Source organism: Dryobates pubescens, chromosome Z (genome assembly GCF_014839835.1).
Source record: "Dryobates pubescens isolate bDryPub1 chromosome Z, bDryPub1.pri, whole genome shotgun sequence".
In the NCBI taxonomy this organism is placed as follows: Eukaryota; Metazoa; Chordata; class Aves; order Piciformes; family Picidae; genus Dryobates; species Dryobates pubescens.
The window spans coordinates 131,156,083-131,181,803 of NC_071657.1; the positions used below are offsets into that span (position 1 = coordinate 131,156,083).

The 25,721-nt window shown below is 44.4% G+C and overlaps 1 protein-coding gene across 5 annotated transcripts in view; it reads left to right on the plus strand.

Annotated features, from left to right (window-relative positions):
* Nucleotides 1-14,102, plus strand: part of TBC1D30 (TBC1 domain family member 30) — a 66,873-nt gene extending 52,771 nt beyond the window's left edge. For 3 of the 5 annotated variants that reach the window (XM_054179043.1, XM_054179042.1, XM_054179041.1), the window contains 4 exons: nt 6,266-6,378; nt 6,546-6,685; nt 8,969-9,175; nt 11,314-14,101. In XM_054179043.1, the coding sequence (XP_054035018.1) occupies nt 6,266-6,378; nt 6,546-6,685; nt 8,969-9,175; nt 11,314-12,092 (1,239 nt within the window). In that variant the 3' untranslated portion in view covers nt 12,093-14,101. Of the gene's footprint in view, nt 1-6,265; nt 6,379-6,545; nt 6,686-8,968; nt 9,176-9,383; nt 10,547-11,313 lie in introns of those variants that run through there. The other 2 variants (XM_054179044.1, XM_054179040.1) reach the window with 2 other exon arrangements.
* Nucleotides 14,103-25,721: the final 11,619 nt, after the last annotated feature.

Consider the following 25,721-nt stretch of genomic DNA (forward strand, 5'->3'; position numbering starts at 1 on the left):
CAAGAAGGACTTCAGGGAACTGCTTGAATGAGTCCAGCACAGAGCCACAGAAATTATTAGGGGAGTGGAACATCTTCCTTATGAGGAGAGACTGAGGGAGCTGGGGCTCTTTAGCTTGGAGAAGAGGAGACTAAGGGGTGACCCCATTCATGTTTATAAATATGTAAAGGGTGAATGCCAAGAGGATGGAGTCAGGCATCTTCTGGGTGATGCCCAATGACAGGACAAGGGACAATGGTTGGAAGTTGAGGCATAGGAAGTTCCCTGGAAACATGAGGAAAAATTTTTCCCTGTGAGGGTGCCAAAACATTGGAACAGGCTGCCCAGGAGAGTTGTGGAGTTCTCAATCTGTGGAGATACTCAAAATCCACCTGGATGCTTTCCTGTGTGATCTGCTCTAGGTGATCCTGCTCTGGCAGGGGGGCTTTGAGGTCCCTTCCAACCCCTAACATTCTGTTATTCTGTGATCTTTTAGTAGCCATAATTTTTAGGGTATTATTTTGTGTTTAGATTGTTTGTTACACTGTGTCCTTTTTATTCTTGCGGGCACTGTGGGAGATGTGTTGATCAAGTGGGAACAGGGGGAAAAAAACCCTTCATGATTTAAAATAAAGGAAGCCATGAGCAGCAGACAGTGAACTACAAACAAAGACCTTTGTAGATAATTGTAGTCCCTGAGTTCTTAAAGCATATGTCATTATCTGGGAACAAAGACCCACATTGTTCTGGGAAAGCAAAGGGCCTTTAGTACTGCAGATACAATTTCATCGATTCATACTTACACTTCTCCTTATGATATCCTTGAGATGTTGTCTACTTAGATGTTTTATAAAGACTTTGTGGTACAGTTCTGGTACTTAGCTTTTGAGAACTTAGAGCATGGTGATTAAATGGGTGCAAATACAGAGCACAAAATTCACCTTAGTTTTTTCACCAGTCTTAGTTGAAGGGAAAAAGTCAGTGTATGAAGTTGCATGAGTTCATTACCAGCAGTTAGCAGATGACTCCTGTTACCCATTGTTGGAAGCAAAACTTATTGTCTCTCCGCAACAATACACTGCCCAAGTCTGGTAAAGTACTGCAATGAAGTAAAGAATTAATTTCAGGTTTTCTATTTTTGTTGTTGTTGTTGTTTTCTGGTGAGGGAGCTGTGGAAATGGGAGAGGTGAACACTGTGAGCTTTTTTTGCTTCCAAAATGAGGAAGGCAGCTCTCTGCTATTTAAGAAGAGTTAAGATTTCTTACAGTGCAGTTCTGATACAGAGGATCCATGAGGAGGGCAGCACGTGCTTGACAGCTTCTCATATTCCTTGTATTCCAGTTTCTGATCTCAGGTGTAGTACAAAATCAGGATGTGGCATTTGTGGCAAAGAATAATGTTGGGAAAGGTGAGGCAAGCCATAGTCACTCAGTGTGGATTTCTTTCTTCACCATTAGATAAGGCATAAGTAACTTACTAGTTGGAGGGATGGAAGGATCTTTAGATCCTTTTGGGGTTTTTAACTGGGGTGGTGAGACACTGGAACAGGTTGACCAAGGAGGTGGTAGAAGCCACATCCCTGGAATTTTTTAAGGCCAGGCTGGATGTGGCTCTGGGCAACCTGAACTAGCGTGAGGTGTCCTTCATTCTGTGACATGAATGCCACCCTGTGTCTGGCCATGGCATTTGAACAGTTTTATCTGTCTTGGAGAAAAAAAAATAAAGAACTATGAACTGTTGCATTAATGCAAGGATCCAGACAGCCTGAAGACTGTTAAGTTGCTTTAGGCTCTTTCGGAGAAGTCAACCAGAGATGGATGTTTAGTCTGCTTTACTTTCAAAATGTTCCTTTTGTTTGTTTATCTTTTGTTTTGTTTTCCCTAATCAAAATCAGAATGGTGAATGTACATCTAATACTTTGTACAAGGTGGCTCAAGGATTAGTATCCTACTGTGGGAAAGGATTAATATCCTACTGTGCCTTCCCTACATGTTTCAGTAAAAGGTGCTGGTAGCAATCATCTAACTTTTCTTTAGACTTGCATGACACTTACGTTTGCATGTGAACTACCTGTCCAGGCTCATTTAAGCCAGTGAAGAGTAACAGGCACTTCTTCAGCCAGTAGAAAACAAATTGTGCTCTAAAAGGCCCATTTTCTTTGGGAGAAGGGAGGTAAGGCTGCAGGGGCAAGTGTTGGCAGAGCAGATGTATAAAGTAGGTCAGAGAACTCTTGTCCTCATTCTTTCCATCGGTACATACAGTTGGTGCAAGTTTGTCATTAAAAATGCTTTCCTCCCTCCCATGAGACAGTGCATATACCTAGGACTGAAGGCTTAAGTCTTTTGCAGATTTGGCCCTTGCATGAAAAGAATTCTTATGGTGCTGTGCTGAGGAGAGCATGGAGGGACTGGCAGAGCAAACCAGCCCTCAGCTTCCTCATTTTTCAGATTGAGCAGTTTAGGTAAAAGAAAGGGTAAATGCTGTACACATCAGATTCTACACTGAGTATGTATCCAGGACTAGAAGTTAAACAAATATGGTAATCAGTAATGTTGTTTTATTGACCTATTAATAAACTTTGGTTCTAATGTGGAGCCAGAAGGCTGCACACCAGATGTCTGTCTGCAGATATTCTAAAGAGTCTGTGCTAGATTGAGTACATGCTTTCAGGGCTTCTCAGGAAGTGAACAGCTAAACTAACTCAGTTTGTACACCTAGAAACGTTGAGGAGATGAGAAGCCAATAGGAAAAGGGAAGGCATTCCTGTGTATTCACTGTGGTGAAGGGGAAGTGGGATTAATCCCTCTCTAGTACTCTAGCATTTTAGACCACCTTCCCTATACAGTTACCCTGGTTTGGTGTTATTTGCTGTTAGCTTTCTAACTGAGTAGCACTGTGTGTTTTGGGGGGGATTTGTTTTGGCTTTTGCTCTTTGTTTTGTTACTGAAAGTGGAAAGAGAGAAGAGCCTTAAACCAGTGTGGGGCTGCTCTTGAGATAAGTATGTTTGGACTGTTGGCAAAACTGCTTACCTTCTTTGGAAGCCATAGACCATCACCTATATGGTGTTCTGCTGAGGATGTAGGTGGCTTTGAATTTTAAGGGTAGGGCAAAGGACTGACAAATGCTACTAACTTAAGGCAAGAAGAGAGGGCTTCTCCTCTCAGGGGTTCTCAGAATCTGTCTCTTATGACTATAAATAAGATAATAATATTGGCTGCATCATGCTTTGTGTGTGTAGGCTATTTCCCTCTGGCACAGTTTCACCAGAATTAACCAAACAGCATCCAAGGCTGTGTACCAACTAGGAGCAGGATACTTTGACTCTGAAGTGTAGCTGTGAGGAGACCACAGATGTAGAATAGAATAGAATAGAATAGAATAGAATAGAACAGAATAGAATAGAATAGAATAGAATAGAATAGAATAGAATAGAATAGAATTAACCAGGTTGGAAAAGTGCTTTGAAATCATCCTGGTTTTTTGTTGTTTTGGTTTTTTCAATTTCTAGTGGAACTTGCTACAAGATAAAACTTGTTCATGGATCTCTTGGCCAGGTGGCAAGCGAGACCTCCAGTGATAATCTAGTAAGAAGTAATTAAGCTAAAAACTTGTATGCTACATGCAATTGTACAGGATCTGGAAGAGACACAGGTGGGAGACAGACAAAAGCTACAAGCATAATGGAAAAGAGTAGGGCAAGACTTGGGGTTGACCGTTTTGCTTAAAGAATAACTGGCATATGGAACAAGTTACCTGAAAAGGCTGTTGACATAAAGAGTAGAAATAAGTTCCAGACACTCCTCTATGAAGGGAAAGAGTTGAGACATATGGGGAAAAAACCCACAGGAAAGTGTGGTGGAGATCAAACAAACAGGCAGACACGTTGAGCTGTGGGTAGGTCTTTCTCCAGATCATGAAAGTCCTTCATCTGGTAGACTGCCAGGATATTGCTGTTTGGGCCCTGAGAATATTTGTCTGTCTCAGTAGCATTGTTTCATGGAGTGGCAAAGCTTCAGTTCATGCTCTTAAGTTTTTGTATGCATCCTCCTTGCCTTAGAGTCTGTGCATGGCTTGAACTGCAAAAGTATTTTCATGCAGAAGCCTGTTAAGCTGCACAACTGACCTATGCCTGATCCAGCTAGGAGTGTCCTTCCTGCTCCTTGTTGTTGATGAAGCTTATATGTGTCCTTTTTTCCCGTCTTCTCTCAGGAAAGGTGAATTCATATTTGAGATTTTCCTTGGTGTGTTTAATACACACTTGAGGAATGTATTAGACAGAATCGTTCTAAATTTCCTTTCATCTTAATTGAGGCCATTTGCCCTCAGATGAAAATGTCACTGACTTAATAGCACAGGAAAAAAAACCCCAAACCTGAAAGATTTCCTGTCATAGCTAATGAGGAACTTTTATGTGCTCTCTTTCAGAACACATTTAATTTTCAGGATGGGGAAAAGCTTTAATATTTCAGAGAGGCTGAGAACTGATATTTTGGCTATTTTTTTTCTTTCTTCTACTTCTGACTTTGAGGTCCCCAATGAATTTTGTGTCAGTTACTTGAAAGTCCAGCATAGCTCTAAATGTAAAAAGGCATGGGGGGAAAAAAAAGGCAGCTAAAATAGGTAGGAATAAATTATCAGTGCTACTGCAACAAATACGATGTGTCTTCATGTCAGGTTGGCTGATGACACACATTCTGTTATTACAAATTGACTTAAAGCAAGAATGTTGCTGAAAGCAAAGGCATTTGCAAATACTCATCTTCTTTAACTTTGAATGTTGAAGAAGATGTATTAGAGGGGTTTTTTTATGGCCTTGTTTCAAGTTTTATGGACTGTATGTTGAGTTGCAGAGATCACAGGATGTTAGGGGTTGGAAGGGACATCTGGAGGTATTTGAGTCCACCCCACTCCCCACCCCCCGCCAGAGCAGGACCATGGAATGTGGCACAGGTTGCACAAGAATGCATCCAGACAGATCTTGAAAGTCCCCAGAGAAGGAGACTCCACAACCTGTCTGGGAAGTGTGTTCCAGTGCTCTGTGACCTTTACAGTAAAGAAGTTCTTCCTCATGTTGGGGTGAAACTTCCTGTGCTGTAGTTTACATCCATTACCCCTTCTCCTATCATAGGGTGCAAGTGAGAAGAGTCTGTCCCTTCCTTCCTGACACCCAGCCCTCATCTATTTATATATATTTATTAGATCCCCCTCACCTCTCCAGACTAAACAGCCCCAGGTCTCTCAGCCTTTCCTCATAAGGCCCTTCATCATCCTTGTAGCCCTCCCTTGGACTCTGTCAAGCACATTCCTGTGCATCTTGAACCTGAGAGCCCAGAACTGGATGCAATATTCCATGTGGGGCCTCATTAGGGCAGAGTAGAGGGGGAGGAGAACCTCCCTCCATCTGCTGGACACACTCTTTTTAATGAACCCAAAGATCCCATTGGCCTTCTTGGCCACAAGGGCGCATTGCTGTCCCATGAACTTCTTGTCCACTGGGACTCCCAGGTCCTTCTCTACAGGGCTGCTCTCCAGCAGATTGCCTCCTAACCTATACTGGTGCAGGGATGCTTCTTTGATCAGCACAGAACAAATATATTTGAAAAAAGCAACCACCAATACCCTCCCCACTCCCTAGAAAAACCCCAACCAAACAACCCAGACAGCCAACAGTCAAAACCAGAAACTGAGAGCAGAAGCATTAGCTGGGTAACATTGGGTCCTTCCTCTTTAGCCATAACTTTTGTTTTGAAATGATTTCTTTTGCACAAGCTCTTGGGGCTGATAAGGTAAAGTAGTGAATCTAACAGTCCACATCAAAGGAAGCTCTACTTTTTCCTATCTGTGCTAGTGTCAGCATTTTGTTGAAACACAGATCTTCTGGAAGACCCCCAGAACTTCAATGATGCCTTCATGGAAGTGAAATTATAATTGGAGAAGGATTTCTGATGTGCTGGCAAGGAGAGGGATAATCTACAAGGATTATTAAACAAATACAGGAGTTGAAAAGGATCCTGCATCTCTTGTTAGCAGCTCTTTTGTTTTGGTCGCTGAAACATGTTTTTCTAGTGAGTCAGTCTTTATTTTTCTTACAGGAAGTACTGACTGAATCATGAAACGAGACCATTTCCATTTTCTTGCAGGCTGTGCACAAGGGTTGTGCAGCCTTTAGTCCTGCGAGACTCTGAAAGGCTGTGCATGGAGAAATTGTTTCTGGGGCTCTTAAAGTTTTAATGGCTTTATTTATGTTTATTTACTTATTTATTTATTCATTTATTTCCTCCCTAGACTGTTTATACCATGGCTCAATTTCCTTTCCCACAACTGGCAGAATTAAGGGAGAAATACACATACAACATTACTCCTTTCCCTGCAGCAGTAAAATCAACCACGCTTTCAGGGTAAGTTTGAAATACGCTGTTTATGGCATATAGAGTTGTTGTTTACCCTACACAGCTAGTGCAAAGGCAGGTGGCATCCTCCCTTGTATGCTTCTAAAGAAGATGTTTGGTAATGACCACGTTTAAGAACATCTCTTTCTTATTTCTCTTACGTTCTTATTTGACAGAAGGCTAGGGAGAGCCAAAGACAGCGATGAAGAGAATGACCTAGATGATGAAGATTCAATTGCCAATGCAATTGGCTGTCTTGGACCATTAAGTGGGTTTTTGGCACCAGAGCTCCAAAAATACCAGAAACAGATGAAAGGTAAAAGTGCTTTTTTGTTCATTCTGGAAAATGTCATTTAATATGCATGATTGTGCAGAAATCATCTCTAGCTTCCTCTGTGAAAGCTGCTAGGGAAATTCTGTTTTAAACTCACACAGAGATTACAGCAGGTATGAAATGACTTGCTCTGTGGTCCATGAGACTATCTTCAGAGTCAAGTTTGAAAGCTGTCTGTACACAATAAATGACAGTGCTGGTTAAGGATTTACCTATGGTAATGGTAAAAAAACCCAACCCCATAGTGTTGTGCACCCACTTGTGGAAAGGACTTGATGCTTATTTCCAAAATAGTTGCTAGGAAGCCAGCAATGTGCCCTTGTGGCCAAGAGGGCCAATGTCATTCTGGGGTGGATTATAAGGGCTGTGGTTAGTAGGTCGAGTGAGGTTCTCCTCCCTCTCTACGCTGCCCTGGTGAGGCTGCATCTGGAATATGGTGTCCAGTACTGGGTCCCTCAGTTCAAGAAGGACCTCAGGGAACTGCTTGAAAGAGTCCAGCACAGAGCCACAGAAATTATTAGGGGAGTGGAACATCTTCCTTACGAGGAGCAACTGAGGGAGCTGGGGCTCTTTAGCTTGGAGAAGAGGGGACTAAGGGGTGACCTCATTCATGTTTATAAAGCTGTAAAGGGTGAGTGCCAAGAGGATGGACTGAGGCATCTTCTGGGTGATGCCCAATGACAGGACAAGGGACAATGGTTGGAAGTTGAGGCATAGGAAGTTCCCTGGAAACATGAGGGGAAAATTTTTCCCTGTGAGGGTGCCAGAACACTGGCACCTGGAACAGCCTGGAACAGGCTGCCCAGGGGAGTTGTGGAGTTCTCAGTCTGTGGAGATATTCAAAACCCACCTGGATGTGTTCCTGTGTGATCTGGTATAGGTGATCCTGCTCTGGCAGGGGGGTTGGACTGGATGATCTTCTGAGGTCCCTTCCAACCCCTAACATTCTGTGATTTTCTGAGGAGTGTGTATGTAATAAATAGCCTTCATTAGCATGTGTATGGATAATACTGGAATCTGTCAGCAGTGAAATGACCTGAATTCTGCAGGTCATTTCACTGCCCTTTTAGCTAAACTTTCAGACTGCTGTTAAGTTTTGGGTATATTTACTCTGTAAAAAGAATTGGGTATGGTTGAAGGTGTTCTGACAAAATGTCACTATTTTTCAAATCCCTCCACAGAATCACAGAATGTTAGAAATCAAAATTTTTGACAGAATGGGATGTTCCCCTGTTTAAGCTCTACAAGCAGAACAAAATTCAGATCCATATAGGAAAAGCAGATAATTTGTTGACTTGCAGCAGCCTTTACAAAATGGTGCTGAATCAAGAGTGATTTTTATTGTACCCAGGGACAGGCTACAGTTACTTATCCCCAATCCACCCCCACCTTCCTCCCCAGAAAAACCCAGACTGATACAGCAGGCACTGTCATCTGATTGCACATTATTGTTCTTGTGGCTTGTTTTTTCTGAGACCTATAAGCTTCAATGTGCCCCTTGATTGCTGTGGTGTTCTGTTTCTTCCCTTTCTGAGGGACTGTAAGTCTCTACCTGCTGTTTCAGACTAGCACTTAGTACATCAAATTGCTGTTGCAACCTAAGCCAAAAACATATAAACATCCCTTGAAAATTAATTATCCCTATGACCCTGGAAAGCCAGTGTGGTGGTGCTTCAGAAACAGCTGTGAAAATAGATTGCACTGCTGCTCTGCTCTGCAGCTGTTATCAGAGGCCCTCTCAAGTTGGCTGATCCTCAGCTGCTCTGTCCCCATCCCTTTTGTTGCTACTGGCAGCTTCTTCCCTGTGGTGCTGTAACTGTTTCTTGATGCTTTGTGCTGGTATCACTGGGTTGGTTGTTTAATCTCATGCCTGCTTGACTATAATGTATTTTGTAGCTAGCCTCAGCTTTGAACCATCTGAGTGTCTTTAATAATAAGTTTCTGAATTACTTCAGTGATGGCTTGATGTGCTTTGGGGTAATTAAAGAACTGTGCTTAGAACTTTGCATTGCCATGTTAATTAACTTCTGTATTTTCTTAACTCCCTTCAACCCCTTGCTATTTTAAAGGAGCATCTCTAGAAGCATAAGGCTTCTTATAAACAGTGCAGCTTTGTTAAATATGCATATTGTAGTATTGTTTAATTAAAGCCTACAGTTAAATAAGACGATGGGAACAAGACATAGGCTTCCCCTGAGACAATCTGCAGAACTCACTGTTATGCCAATTTTCTCCTCATCTGCACTTTATTCCCACTCTGTGCAGATCAGAATGAAGAACAAAGCCTGGGTTCCAGTAACATTGCAGAGCTAAGTCCAGGAGCAATAGACTCTTGCCGCAGCGAGTATCATGCTGCTTTTAACAGCATGATGATGGAGCGTATGACCACTGACATCAACGCACTGAAAAAGCAATATTCCAGGATAAAGAAGAAGCAGCAACAGCAGGTTCACCATGTGTATATCAGAGCAGGTAAGACAGCAAACCAGGCTTCATTTCCTGATTTATTACAAGCTGGCTTCATTGTAGGAGACAAGGCAGAAAACATACGTTTGCATTTAACCAAACAGACAAAACAAGAGAGACTAATGGAATGTGTAACACTTTGCTGCTGAAGTAGGTACCACTGCATGCAGACAGATTGTAAATGAGAAGGTGATGTTTTTTCTTCTCTTGTCAGGATCCGAAGATGACGACCCTGGGAATTTTTTAGGTCCCAGGGACCAGCTGAACAATGGTATTTAAAGTATCTTTGCTATCTGGGTGCACTGTGTTGATCTCTCTGATTAAAAGCTCTCCAGTCCTTGGCATTCTTGGAGTTGACAATACTGATGCACTGGAAAAAGGGAAATGAGATTACCTGCCACTTCATCTGAAGTGTACTCGATTCCTCCTGGCCCAACGTTATCCCAACTCCTCAGACTTCATCCAGTGTTATGGGTTGGATTGGATCCCCCCAGTAACTTTGTTTAGAATCTGCCTCCCAGAGCAAATTCACCACACTCAGAATCTGGAAGTAAAAATGGAATTGTATTTACAAAAGAAACTAAATATTAAAAGTATAAAAGGTAGTAAATGCACAAAGTGTATTTACATATATATGCAAAGCATAACAACAGCACAGCCCCCCTTGCACCCAGTTCGGCTCTTCTATCCCCTTCTGTGGACAAAGGGCTCCACCACAACCACATGCTCCCTCTCAGCACCCCCTGTACCTTAGAGAACCCAAAACACAGAAGCCCAGGGTCAGAGGGAGGATAGCACAGCCTGAAAGCTAAAGTAAAACAGTGAGAGAGAGCAGCAAAAAGAACAAACTGTGCTGCAAGGTACAAGGGTTTCAGTACACCAATGGGATGATATTAACCTATCTGTTGTTATCATTCTGTGTCCAATCCTTACATTATTTATCTTTTACTCAAAGTCTCTGGAAATTTCCCATTTACAATTAGTGTCTAAGCTGGGGACTAGGTCAAACTACTACATCCAGGCATAGCAAATTATGCAGCTGAAGAACTGAATCAGATGTTCCATTGTGGCTGGCACTTTACCTAGCCATGATGACACTGCTGTGAGGATTGAGGTATTTAGCCATCTGTCTTTCCACAGTTGGTGAACTCAGCAGTGCCTGGTTTAGCATGAGCTGAAGGTTTTGGTGGGTGTGAAAGTAGGGCACAGCCCACCCCACTCATTGCACATGGCACTAGGTCAGCACTGAACTATGCAGATGGGTCACGGTGGAGAATTTTTAATCTAGACTGTCTAAACCTGTCCTAGCAGGAACATTTGAATACATAGAGCTGCAATTTTTCATTAACATCACTTGCAGCATGGTTGGTTGGGTTTTGGTGGTTTTCTGTTATTGTTTTGTTCTTTTTTTTTGTAATATTGGCAAAATATTTGCTTTGAACAAGGGCTGTAGCCAGCAGAAACAGTGCAAACAGTAAGATGTTGATTCCCAAGGATTGCCAACCATCTCCCCCACCCTAAACACAAACCTTTCTAATCTTACTAATCATGATGTGGGTCTGGGATTTTGGTTTAATCAAACTGTCATCTAATTACCTAATTCTGAGTCTACTGCTCTGGGTTAGCAAGAGGACCTCACAGGAAGGAGTTGGTGTGGTTCATTGTTAAAAATACATTGGTTCATTCTCCAGTCACACAAGCTTCATGGGGAGGCTTATTTGACTGACTTTTTGTGGGGACTGAATTGCCTCTTAAGAGTTGGAAGAGAAATGAAGGAGAGGGGAAAGATCAGAAGCCAGTATTAATATTATACAGTCAGTTACAGTGCCATTCCAAAAATCAGGAGCTGTTTTTATTATGATCTATTTTCATGACATTTCCTGACTCAGGACTTCTGCTCATAGGTAACAAAGGAGGGAGGCCAGGAAGTCTTTATTGTAGAAATTACGGCTTTGTGTTCAAGTCCAAGATGTAAGAGAAATTCAAGGGTTTGTTGTTGTTTTGGGGTTTTTTTAGCTAACAGTCAGTCCTACAAACCTTTATTATACCTCAAGAAAGGCATCAAATTTGGTGGTGGATCCTTAGAACGTTAATTTGTTTTGTTCTTTAACAATGCTGTGTTTCTTTCAAACGCTTTCTTTCAGACAAAGGGCCAGTTACGAGCCTCCTCCCCTCTCAGGTAAACCATTCCCCAGTGATAAACCACCTCCTTTTAGGAAAGAAGATGAAACTGAATAACAAGTCTCTCAAGAATGCTGTTATTCACATCCCAAGTTATGCTACGGGGAAGATGTCTCCCATTCCCCAGGAAGATCTTAAAACAAAACTGAACTCTCCGTGGCGCACTCACATACGAGTCCACAGGAAGAACATTGCCAGGGCCAAGGGCCAGCTGGGCTATGGTGACACCATAGGCCTGATAGATGAGCAGAGCGAGAGCTGTAAAACAAATAGCCCTGGCAGGAAGGAAGAGACTTCCAAACATTCTGACTTTGAAGAAAGAGGAGGAGGTGGTTTGGATGAGAGGACTACTCAAGAAGCTGACCGGCAGACGTCTGAGACAGCCTTTACGGACAGCAGTACAAACATGGCTGTGGTTCAGCTCAAGCTGGAAGCGCTGGAACTCACCTCAGATAGCAAAGCCGACGCTGAGTCAGCATCCCATCAGGCTGGCCAGCCACGGTCATCAGAGTCCTCCAGTTCATCCAGCGACAGCGGAAACCTGCCTCGAGCTCAGCCCGGGAACCCAAAGCCGCAAGTCTTCAATCCTTTCCCTAGCGTCAAACCTCTTCGCAAATCAGCTACGGCCAGGAATTTAGGGCTGTATGGCCCCACGGAGAGAACCCCAACTGTACACTTCCCACAGATGAGCAGGAGTTTCAGTAAGTCTGCCAGTGGCAACAGTGGGACCAGGAAACGATGATCTGCTACTACCTGGCACTTCCGATTTCTGACAGCAACAACAGCAAAATTGTATAGTTTGGTTTGGGGGTTTTTGGTGTGGTTGGTTGGGTTGGTTGGTTGTTTTTTACTTTAAAAAAAAAAAAAGTGTGTGTGTATGTGTGTCCCAAAGCATTTCTGATCTGTAAGTGATGGGGACAAAAAGGTTATTACTGGATGTATAACTATGTGTCTTTGAAAATTGTGCTCCCGTGTTGTTACGGGGTAGGTTAGTGAAAACGCACTCTGGCACCCTGCTGTTGATTCTGATGGTTCTGTGGTAAAATAAATGTTGATTTGCAGTGTGAAGCAGGCAGTTGCTTTAAATCAGACTGGGACATAAAGTCACCATCTGCCTTTTAACCCCTCAGCCCCTCCCTGGCTGCCTCTTGTCTCTTTCAAAGCTTGAAGGATAAATTACCTGCTGCAGCAGACATGTCTAACAGTTTTTATGACTGTTAGGCAGTCTTCCCCATTAGACCTCATTCATAATCACCCTCTCAAAGTAGCTGGAGAAGCCATGACTAATAGAAGCACAAGCAGCCCTAGCAATCCAAAGTATCACTTTGTGTCTGGCATTATCACTTACCTACTGGGCCATCTGGCTTTAGATGTTCTTGGGCAACATTTTGTGCTTCTCTTGTCACAGCAGTCCTCTGCTGATACTGTTTTTAATACAGATGTAATCAATGAGCATGAGAATAGCAGATAAAAGTCCATCCACAATACTGGTTTGCTCCTTTTCTGTCCCATATGTACATACACACATTTCTGTTACTTGCTGCTGGAGAGTTGCAGCACTGCAGATTTAGGAATTAGCTACAACTCTGTGTGTAGTTGTATGACTATTACAGCATATCTTGTCTTCAGTGGATTTAAAAGCTGTGACCTAGGTTAGGCTTGTAAGTAAATCATATTTGCCAGTTTAGCAGTAGGTAAAAATATATGAATGTTCCAGAGTAGTTTAGGGCTTTAAATTCTATAGAGTGATTAGATACTTAGAGTGCCACTTATCACTAATAGCCAACACATACACCACTGTGTAAGTGGGATGGACCCACAGGGCTGCCATGGGCCAGGTTCTGCTTTGCTGTGAAAGAGCACTGGCACAGCAATAAGCTGAGTACTTCCTAATCAAAAAGCAAAGCTGGTGAATACCATAAGTACTTTCTTTGTCTGTCTTTCTTTCTTTCTTTCTTTTTTTAATCTTTCCCCCTCTATATATTTGACAGGAAGGCAGAGAAACTAAAAGTGAGTAATTTGTCTTCAGGGTTGCAAAATCGGGCACTCAAGCTCCCAAGACATTCAGGTGGCTCTGAAAACCATTAATGCTCTGCCACATTGTATGTGTTGACTGTGATTCATTACTTCATTGCTTCCTACTTTCCCTTGATATGGAAGTGGCCAGTGCCATTATTTTAAGCTGGAGTAAAACCAGTAATGATGAATCAGCCCCAATTTCTTACTTCCTCTTTAAAAATTCTTTGTGCAGATTAATAGATGATTGTCTATTTGTTCACATACCCCATGACCTATAGAATGTGGTATCAGTTTGACTGTATACCATGACCTAGAAGCTGTACAATATACCCTTGTTTATTGTGGTGGGGACAGTTTTATTTGGGTGTTGTTTCAGACAAGTGTAGGCATTTAAAATAATGTACCAGTATGAGCACTATAAATAGAAACCAGATGTAGATCAGATCTTGCCCCTGCCTCATCTTTAGGTTCTAGCAGTATTATCCCTGATGATTATTTATAGCGCTAAGTAAATTGAAAATGAAGTAGAACTTAGTTACTGATCATGGACTGTATGGGAATTGTTTCTGCCTTGATTTAGAAGAAATGGACTTCTCAAAATGTTGCTGTGAATCAGTCCTCCCCAGTTTTTTCTGATCTTCAGTGTATTGTGTGGCTGTGTACTGAACCAGTAAAAATAAAAGGACTGTCATTCTGCAAAACTGCTTCGATGCTGCCAGTACGTGCGTGGATTTTCAACGCGGTGAGATGGGATTAAGCAGTGGAAAACACACAAGCTTTGCACAGATACTGGTCTGGGGAAAGAATTGTCAATACAATGCTGATTCAGACCTAATCAGTAACTGACAAGTGTGCTCTGAGGATTTTATACTCCACTTGGACTGTTAGGATGGAGGTGAAGGAATCACAGCAACTCAGGGCATCAGTTTGCTAACATTTACTGCAGGGAAAGTGAATGTCATTTTAGCTGCTCGCTAGCTCAAAGGATGTTCACTCTCTACCTGAACATTCAGCAAAAGCAACTTGGTACTGAGGTGGAGTAATAAGAAAAGGTCCAGAGGACCAGAAATTTCCAGAGAAGTTTACAGATTTTTCCTAAAGAGGAAAACAAGGTCTGGTGATTGCATCACTGAGGATTCTGGGAAGCATGTTGGTAGGAGTCTCTGCTCAATAAACCTCTGCATTTTGTTCTCCTTGAGGCCCTCTTGTACTAAGGCTTGCTTTTTGTGACTAAATGAATTTTCTGTTGGGGTTTTCTTTTTAACTGCTTGAGTCGGGTTTTTTTGAGCAAGCGCCTCATTAGGATCAGATTGACTTTTGTTTCTGAGAGTGTGCTTCACCATCATCAAATTTAAGCTCTCAAGGAACGGACATTTCATTGTTTCAAGAACACTTACAGTCCTGCAAGTGGAAACAGGTCCAAAGCTGCTCTGAGATTGTTCAGAATTATGTACATTTTGGGGATAAAACTATAGGTGGTAGACATTAGGTTTTCAGAAGTGCAGGCAGCAAACAGTTGATTTAGAATCATAGAATTGCCAGGGTTGGAAGGGACCTGAAGAGTCATCTAGTTTCAACTCCCTTGCCATGTACAGGAACACCTCACACTAGATAAGGTTGCTCAGAGCCCCGTCCAGCTTGGCCTTAAAACCATCCAGGGATGGAGTTTTCACCACCTCCCTGGGCAACCTGTTCCAGTGTCTCACCACCCTCATGGGGAAGAACTTCTTCCTAACATCCAATCTGAATCTACTCACTTCTATTTTTCCTCCATTCCTCCTAGTCCTGTCACTACCTGGCATTCTGAAAGTCCCCCACCAGCTTTATTGTAGGCTTTCTTCAGATACTGGGAGGCCACAATAAGGTCTCCTTGGAGCCTTCTCTTCTCCAGACTGGGCAGCCCCACCTCTTGCAGTCTGTCTCCATAGGAGAGGTGCCCCAGCCCTCTGATCATCCTAATGGCCCTCTGCAACTGCAGCTAGGGAAAAACATCTTATTTTTTTTCTGCTTTACAAAACCCCTATCAGAATCCATTCAAAAGAACATTAGTGACTGCCAGAAAGGCAAGAAAATGTTACTTCCAGCAAAAATAAAATGCATGCCTTTACACTGATATTTCCAATTCGGGTCAAAGTTCACGTTAAAAAAATCCAGAGAGACTTTAAACCTGTTTCAAACCTCCACAATGTGTGTTTTCAACCATGTGAAAGTGTCCATCCAGAAATAAGGTGGGTGGTTTAATTGTTGGTTTCTATCATTTTCCTTGACCTTGCAATGAGTTACCAGATGCCTATCCACAGGCAGCAGTCACACCTGGCTGAGTTGCAGGGAGCCAGTGTCATCAAGCTGCCATCAGCTCCACCGAAGCATAAAGAGACAAAAATTCATCCTAATGGATCCTTGCCCTTGCAGATCTTTAGTTGGCTCCACTTGCTTACTCCTGGTGGGAATTTGTTGTTATGGAGCCCTGGAAGTGATGTCAGAGTTATTTAACATGTGCAGTCATCCCTGATGAGCACCTTCAGCTCATGTGTCAGCAGCCAGCATGCACCCTTTGGGTGAGTGGCTTCACAAGCACCTGGAAGCTACTGGGTTTGGACACCTCACCACTGGTGACAGGATGCTTTGGAAGCTGTATTCTGGAAGGGGTGTGTGTGGGAAGGGTGGATCCAGCACACCACTCGAAGTGTATGTGTGAAGGGTATTTCTGCATGCTCTTCCCCTCTCAAGAGCCAGGCCTTCATGGCTGGTACAGGATGACTTTGACTGATGTGATACAGTCAACATGATTTAGGACACCATAGTGGTCTGCAGTGTAGGACCATATCAGACTAGCAGATGTTCAAGGCCAGCCTCCCCCAGCATGCAAGGTGCCGTTTCAGCTATGTTTTATCCTACCAGCAGCATACAGTATCACAGTGTCACAGTATCACTAAGGTTGGAAGAGACCTCAAAGATCATCGAGTCCAACCTGTCACCACAGACCTCATGGCTACAGTGCTTCCAGGCTTACTGCAGGTTTAGTAAGAACCACAAATGTTTCCAAGTCTTTTTCTGCTAAAACTGTATCAAACCACACTGGCTTACCACAAACAAGCAGGTAGGCATGATGGGGATGTTGGAGCTAATGTGTGTGGAGGGAGAGGTTGGGAGGGAGGGAGGAAGGAGCAACCTATTCAGGTAAAAGGTGCAAGAAATTTTGTGGGAGAGCAAACTACTCAGTTCCTGTACTGCTTTTTAGGTTGTTTATGAACAACAAAGGATCAGATCCATGATGTGCTGTTCCCTGCTGTCCTTTATGTGTTCAAAATGATCATGGACTTGCCTTATGCCAGTGAGGAACTAGATCCTGTGGTAGCCTGTTGGTTACTCCCAGCCTGCCCTGGCAGGAGGGAGATGCCTCTGGTGCATCTCAGTTTGCACAGTGAGCTGTTGAAAGGGAGCAAATGCTCTGAATCCCAGCTGGGCTAAAACATCTGCTGGCACACCTGACTTCTCTTGGCCTGTGCTCTGAGCCATCTTTTCCCTAAAACTAGGCTAGTAAGTGCTGCTTAACTGAGAGGTGTGGCAGGCCACTGCTGGGTAGATGTGGCCATGCAACCCCAGGCAAAGATCAGTGTGCTATCTGCAGCTTTGCAGTGTGGAGCTGACTTGCCAGCTCAGCCCAAAGCCTGTGTGTGCTGTCAGCTCAGCTTGCACCAGTTTTCAGGGCATCTGGTGGATGTACTTATCACTCAAGCTGCAACAGCATTTGGGATGTAATCCTCAGCGTCTGCTCTGTCAGGAGCAGATCTGGTAGAAAGGGCTGCCACACAGTAGGTCTCTCCTCTCAAGAATGTGTTGGTATCAGTTAGTTTTCTGATATTTTGTAATTGTTGGTGACAGAAGGAAAGTTTTTGAACAGCACCTCTTTCCTTATGTATTGGAGCAGGGGTGCTTTCTGCATCCCAGCACTCAATAGCTGTAAAAACTCTTCCCCTCTCCATTTGGCTTGTGCTTTCCCTCTGGGATCTCCCAGACTTGCTTGTGTTCACAGACTTGTTTGTGTTCACAGGCTCTTTGTCTGATGAGAGGTTTTGGTCTGGAGAAGATAAAGCTCTCAGGAGACCCTCTTGTGGCCTTCTGGTATCTTAAGGGGACCTACAAGAAAGCTGGTGAGGGATGTTTTAGGGTGTCAGGACTAGAGGAAATAGAGGAAAAATAGAAATTGATAGATTCAGATTATATGTTAGGAAGAACTTCACCATGAGGGTGGTGAGACACTGGAACAGGTTGCCCAGGGAAGTGGTAGAAGCCCCATCCCTGGATGTTTTTAAGGCCAGGCTGGATGTGCCTCGGGGCCACCTGATCTAGTGTGAGGGGTCCCTGCCCATGGCAGGGAGGTTGGAATTAGATGATCCTTGAGGTCCCTTCCGACCCTGGCAATTCTATGATTCTATGACTCTATAAGACAGGCATGCTTATCAGCTTAGCCCAGCATCTTTTCTCTAACCACTAATGGTTGGAAATGGCTAAGAAAGGAGTCCAGTAGGAATACTGTGCATTCAGAGAGAGCCTTTCCTTGGGGCAGTCATCTGGTTGTGCCTGGGTTGTGCACATGGCGCAGAAGTGAGGTGGATGGCCAGGCCGGCAGCTCATCCACAGCAAACCAGCAGTGTGCTGATTTGGGCAACTACAGGCACAGCAGGAACAACAAACCATGGTTCAGTACCAACATTTCTTCCATCACAGGAAAAGAATAATAATGGAAACATGGCCAGGAATGAAAAGAACAATAAACACCAGAAAATGTGAGCCTGAGACAGTAGCTGCCTCTGTGATTCCTCCTGTGTGCCAGTTTGCCTCTGTGGCTTCTGTGTCCTTGGTGGTTCCCACCTTCCGGGCTGACCAGCCTCCCTTTTCTGGGGAGACACCACAGGACTGGCCTAGAGGGACCCCCTGCAGGGGCAGGAGATGGGAACAGGCAAGGGAGCCCCCCAGGGCCTCCCAGAGTCAGACATGGCAGAAAATCCAGGTTCAGTGCTTCACACAGCACATGCAGTGCTGGAGGACACGCAGGCAGTAGTTCTTCTGCAGGTTTTCAGCCTTATTTGGACGCACCCAGTGGTGCTGTGCACTGCTGATAATGGCTCCTCTGCCAAAGCCTTCTGTGGAGGGAAGGGATTTGGCCAGCAAGAAGGAAGCAGGTTTATTGTTAGGAAAGGTCAGTAAGGTCTCTAGCAACCATCCAGCATAGGGATAAGAGTCCAATGTTGCAGCTTTGCAAGGCCTGTGATTTCCAGTTTGAATGCAACCTGTCACCTGTGTGACCTGAGAGGAGAGCTGAGTGAAGCCTTTCAAGGTGTGAACTCACAGTTCAAGGCCCCAAAGCACCAGGGGGCAGAAACCTTAAAACCGTTTTACAACTGGAACTTATAATTGCAGCTTTTCTTACTCTCCTGATGATATAGAATAGGATCATAGAATGGTCTGGGTTGGAAGGGACCTCTGAAGGTCACCTAGTCCAACTCCCCCTGCAGCAAGCAGGGACATCCTCAACTAGATCAGGTTGCCCAGAGCCCTCTCCAGCCTCACTTTGAATATCTCCAGGGATGGAGCCCCAACCACCTCCCTGGGCAATCTGTTCCAATGTTCCACCACCCTCACAGTAAAGAACCTGTTCCTAACATCTAATCTAAATCTGTTCTTCTCTGGTTTGAAGCCATTGACCCTTGTCCTGTCACTGCAGGCCTTTGTAAGCAGTCTTTCTCCATCCGTCCTGTGGAACCCCTTCAAGTACTGGAAGGCTGCTATTAGGTCTCCCTGGAGCCTCCTCCAGGCTGAGCAACCCCACCTCCCCCAGCCTTAGCAAAGGTGTTCCAATCCCCTGATCACTCCTGTGCCCTCCTCTGGACCTGCTCTATCAGGTCCATGCCCTTCCTGTATTGAGGGCTCTAGAGCTGGACTCAGTACTCCAGATGAGGTCTCACCAGAGCAAAGTGGCAGAATCACCTCTCTGGATCTGCTGACAATGCATCTTTTGATACAGCTCAGGATGTGATTTGCCTTCTGGGCTGCAAGCTCACACTGCCTGCTCCTGTCCAGCTTCTTGTCTATCAGCACCCCCAAGTCCTTTTCCACAGGGCTGCTTTCTATCACCTCATCCCCCAGTCTGTACTGATAGCAAGGATTTTTCCAGCCCTTTCCTAAAACTGATTTTTTTCTTTTAAATAAACATAGGTCTGTTGCTCTGTATTGTCAGCATTAAATTACAGCTGTAAGCATGACAGTCTTCTGCTGCTTCTCACACCACCAGTGAGTTGCATTAGATATCATGCCCTTTTGAACTCCAAATTACTGTATATGACAATTTTTTTATACTGTTTCCCCTGCACTAATAAACTTTTCACCCAGCTGCAACAATACTGCTCACTGTCTGGCCCCCAGAGCTCATGGAGAAAAGGCCTTTCTCCAGAGGAAACAGATGGACTATTGTCCACTTACCAGAGGTCACTTGGTGTCACCTGACAAGTTCTCCATCCCCACCAGCCAGTGTTGAGTCACTGGTTTCCATCTAGACTGAAAAGTGTTTGTTCCACTGATGACAAAGAGATGCTGCTTCTGCCATCGTGTGATAGGCAAGCTGCCTCACATCACTGCTGAACCTCCAGGGCAGTGTGACAAACAGAGTTGGTGGGGGATGGCACTCCTGCAGTTTGGAAGACATGATCACACCTTCTGTAAAAGTGCTAAAATATCTGACTAGGAAGATCATAGGATGTTAGGGGTTGGAAGGGACCTTCAAAGATCATCGAGTCCAACCCCCATGCCAGAGCAGGACCAGGTCACACAGGATCACATCCAGATGGGTCTCGAAAGTCTCCCGAGAAGGAGACTCCACAACCTCACTAGGCAGTCTGTTCCAGTGCTCTGTGACCCTCCCAGTGAAGAAGTTCATCCTCATGTTGAGGTGGAACCTCCTGTGCTGTGGTTTATATCCATTATCTGTTGTCCCGTCACAGGGTGCAATGGAGAAGATGCTGTCCCCTCCCTCCTGACACTCAGCCCTCAGATATTTGCAAGCATTTATTAAATCTCCTCTCAGTCTTCTCTTCTACAGATTAAAAAGCCCCAAGGCTCTCAGCCTGTCCTCACAGGGCACGTGCTCCAGTCCCTTAATCATCCTGGTAGCTCTCCGTTGGACTCTCTCAAGCAGATCCTTGTCCCTCTTGAACAGAAGTGCCCAGAACTGGACACAATAGGTCTCACCAGGGCAGAGTAGAGGGGGAGGAGAACCTTCCTCAGTCTGCTGGACACACTCCTCTTAATGCACCCCAGGATCCCACTGGCCTTCTTGGCCACAAGGGCACATTGCTGACCCATGGAGAACTTGTTGTCCGCCGGGACTTCCAGGTCCTTCTCCACAGGGCTGCTCTCCAGTAGATCACCTTCTAACCTATATTGGTGCAGTTTATTATTCCTTCCCAGATGCAGGACTCTGCACTCACCCTTGTTGAGCTTGCTCTCTGCCCAGCTCTCCAGTCTGCCCAGGTCTCACTGAATGGCAATATTGCTAACTGATAGAGGTTAGACCATCTTTGTCCTGAATCTGTGATGTATCCCCTGGCCTTAGTCCACACCATGTCTTTCTGTGCTCCTATCCATTCGTGGTGATCTTCTAGGCATGGTCACTAGGTGCCACTGGTGCTCCATGCAAACACAGCTATGCTGCAACTCCTGTGACAGGAAAGCCAGACATAGCTTAGTGTTTCCAATGTTTTTTCCATGTTTGATCAGACATAGAGCATTTTCCAGGCCATTCACCTTTGACTTCACGTTGCAGCCTCTCTGCTCTATTTGACTTCTCTTAGTAAACTTGCTAACCTTGAGTTGTGATCCCAAAGTGCAGAGGCAGTGTATCTCTGGAAGCAGCCCCAGAGCAGTACACTAAACACTCCACAGGCTCCTTTAGTAGCAGAAGAAATATTCTCTCTGAAGGACAAACTAGCAAATACTATTCAGGTGGCAGGGAGGTGAAGGAAGCTTGATTTAGCACCGATAAAGCCTGGGCCATGACTGGCTTGAGAGCAGCTCAGAAGAAAAGGAACTGGGGGTGCTGGTGGATGGGAAGCTCAATATGAGCTGCCAGTGTACCCTTGCATACCAGAAAGCCAGTTGTGCCCTGGGCTGCAGCAAAAGAGGCATAGCCAGCAGGTCAAGGGAGGTGATTCTCCCCCTCTACACCACTCTCATGAGACCCCACATGTAGTATTGTGTCCAGTTCTGGGGCCCCTATTACGAGAAAGATCTGGAGGTGCTGGAACGCATCCAGAGAAGAGCCATGAGGATGATTAGAGAGCTGGAGCACCTCTCATGTGAAGACAGACTGAGGGAGTTGGGGCTGTTCAGTTTGGAGAAGATGAAGCTCCAAGGAGACCTTATTGTGGCCTTCCAGTATCTGAAGTGGGCTACAAGAAAGCTGGTGAGGGACTTTTTGGGATGTCAGGTAGTGATAGGACTAGGGGAAATGGATCCAAGCTAGAGGAGGATAGATTGAGATTAGAAGTTAGGAAGAAGTTCTTCCCCATGAGGGTGGTGAGACACTGGAACAGGTTGCCCAGGGAGGTGGCAGAAGCCTCATCCCTGGAGTATTTTAGGGCCAGGCTGGATGTGGCTCTGGGCAACCTTATCTAGTGTGAGGTGTCCCTGCCCATGGCAGGGGGTTGGAACTAGATAATCCTTGAGGTCCTTTCCAGCCCTGACAGTTCTGTGATTCTGTGTATGGTGAACATTGACAGCTACTGGCGGTTTTGCTTCGATTCACCTTTGTGAGGAAGCCGATCCTCAATTGTGTTCAGCGCGCTGACCAAACCCGCTGCATTTGTGAGCCGAGGGGTCCCTCTTGTGGCCATCTGTAGAAAAGCAGCCGCCTTGCCTTTCCAGGGTTTCGATAGTTGCATTACAGTTCTATTTGTTCTAAATTGCTTGCAATTGTTAATTATAGCCTCTTTTGTGTAGAAGACAACCGCAACTGAGTACCCGAACGTTTAAAAGTAGAGCTGTAAGTAGTTAGACCGAAATGTTTGTATTAATAAAGTACTATATTTTTAGAATATTTCATATTCATATTTATAAATTCCACGACACACTCCAACCAATGAACATAATATTCATGTGTTTTCTATTAGATCCACCTTCTAAGGCACCAAAGGCTTCCTAAACTTTATCAAAGGGAATCATGTTTCATACAGTGAAGAAACTGATACAGAGCAGTGGATTAGGCAGCTGTTTTTCCTCAGTAATCAGGGAAGAAGTTCCTGATGTGTTCTGCATCTTTCATCTGCTGCTGCAGATGGGAACTGGTGGACAGGTGCAACAGGCTTGTGAGATCAAGCAGCATCCTCTTAGGCAATCAGCTTTAAAGAAATTTGATCCAAGGGTTGGAAAATATGATTCAGTAGGAAAATGTCCTTCTGAATTTCAAAATGGCATATTCTCATATTAGCTTCTGACTACATGGCCTCTCTTTGCTTTCACTTTTCCAAGATGCTTACCTCTATAGTATTTGTCCCTGAAAGACATCGCTTCTGCTCTCTCCCCTCAGTGTTGCTAAGGCACAAATACTCATGAAGAGAAGCAGAGGAGTGTTTTGATTTGGGTTCTGTGAGTAACAAGAGGTCGTATTTGGCACTGTGGAAGCGTCTCACCACCCTCACATCTATAGATACAGCAGTCTTGGTGTTTACCATACTCCAAAGTCCTACTGGTGCCAGCCAGGGTAAGTGGAGAGTAAGAAACAGAAGTAACAAATACAAACAGTATAAACAGCACAGACAGAGAAAGGTTAAGGAATAAAAAATGATTGCTGCTTGGATCAGATACAAAGGCACTTTCCACCCTGTGTGATGTACCTAACTGATACATATTCATCTGCCTGCCAGGAGATTGGAGCAGCCCTGTATGTTTTCTCTGTTGAAGAAGACATCATTGACTTAATTTCCTATTTCAGGCTACTCTTGGTTGCTTACTCCTCGCAACTGTGGATATTTAGGTCCTTGCCTCAGACAGGACCTTACCTCCAAGATCCTTTGGACATGTAGCCAGAGAGTGGCTGACCTACTGCTGGGTTCATGAGATGGTTTGTTCACTCCCAAAAGGAACTGAGGCACTTTGTGGTGACCATGGGCATGGGGTGAAAGTATGCCCTTCTCCTGAATCTGCCTTCTAAGGATAAGGTGACATTTTCCCCAAGATCAGTCCTCACTGATATTCCAGAAGCCTGTTTAGCTACCAGAATCAATCAACTCCTGAACCATTTTTACAGGTGAAAATTACAGTGTAGAAAACAATTTTGCATTATTTTTTTTTTTAGGTACATGTATAGAAGAAAACTGATTGTGTAGCACAGCTAATACAGATCCAGCTCCACTCTGTGATTTATGATGTAGAAACCACAGCATAATTTTAACTGACAGAGCAAACAAATGGGAAACCTCCTCCATCCCCAGTGTGCGTTTCCTAAATGTTACAACATGTACTCTTCAGTCTGGTGGTCACCCAGAAAGCAAAGCAAGAGCAAGGAACTTTTATAACTGGCTTCTGTGATCATGTATTTTACCCTCTTCTTTGCTTACATGTCATTCTTCAAACTGTCAAGCTAAGTTTTTCTACAAGAAGTAGCAACAAATAACTTGTGCTGATGATAGTGGTCTTACTACATGAACTTTGCATATGAACCCTGTGGGCTGTGGAAGGAGAGAGCAAACAAGATCATGCAGCGGTACAGAACAGATCACAGAATCACAGAATTACTGGAATAAACCTCTGAGATCATCAAGTCCAGCCTAACATCACCACATTGAGCAGACCATGTTGAGAAGACATCAGAATGCAGAATCAAAACAACACTGATGAGCTGGGTCCTCATGGAGATGGACATGAAGTGGGTCAGCGTGCAGAGACAAAGACCTTGCTGGCTGGGTTAGTGTATCCCTGAGAAGGGATTTCCTTGCTAAATTGATCAGTGTGGACCAATTCTTAACTTCAGTTTAGGTAGCTGCTCCATCTGCATGTTAACTGCGTCAACATGAGACCCAGGTGTGAAATTTTCCCCGTAGTGTGGTTTCTGTGGGTGCATGAGCTAGAAAAAAACAACCCTGGTTTACATTTTTTCCAGGTTCACAGCATACATTTTGTATTTCTAGTTTTTGCTTGCTTTGTGATTTATTTTGGGGGTAATTCTCCAATTTGTCTAGGGGGGAGGGGGTGTGTGTGATTTCAACACACCACACCACACATGGGTGTCGAGGTTTAGGCTCGATGTTAGGAAGAAGTTCTATACAGAGAGAGTGATTGTCCATTGGAATGGGCTGCCCAGGGAGGTGGTGGAGTCACCATCATTGGAGGTGTTCAGGAGGAGACTTGATAGGGTGCTTGGTTGCATGGTTTAGTTGTTTAGGTGGGTTGGATTGGTTGATGCGTTGGATGCAATGATCTTGAAGGTCTCTTCCAACCTGGTCTATTCTATTCTATTCTATTCTATTCTATTCTATTCTATTCTATTCTATTCTATTCTATTCTATTCCATTCCATTCCATTCCATTCCATTCCATTCCATTCCATTCCATTCCATTCCATTCTATAGAATGAAGATGCCATGAATGTTCTTTTCTCCCCTAGGCAGAACAAAATATAAAAGTCAAACTGTAAGCAATATAAGTAAACATGTAAGCAATATAAATAAATATTACCTTGAGCTATACATATACACATGGATATACATAAATCTGTGTTGACAGTGGGTTGACAGCTGGCTGACATAAGCCAGCAGTGTGCCCAGGGGGCCAAGAAGGCCACTGGCATCCTGGCCTGCATCAGAAATAGTTTGGCCAGCAGGAGCAGGGAGGTCATTCTGCCCCTGTACTCAGCACTGGTTAGGCCATACTTTGAGTACTGTGTCCAGTTCTGGGCCTCTCAATTTAAGGACAATGAGACACTTGCATGTGTCCAGAGAAGGGTGATGAGGCTGGGGAGAGGCCTCCAGCACAAGCCCTGTGAGGAGAGGCTGAGGGAGCTGGGGTTGTTCAGCCTGGAGAAGAGGAGGCTCAGGGGAGACCTTATTGCTGTCTACAACTATCTGAAGGGAGGTTGTAGCCAGGTGGGGGTTGGTCTCTTCTCCCAGGCAACCAGGACCAGAACAAGAGGACACAGTCTCAAGCTGTGCCAGGGGAGGTTTAGGCTGGAGGTGAGGAGAAAGTTCTTCCCAGAAAGAGTAATTTGCCATTGGAATGTGTTGCCCAGGGAGGTGGTGGAGTCAACTGTCCCTGAAGGTGTTCAAAAAGGGATTGGACATGGCACTTGAAGCCATGGCTTA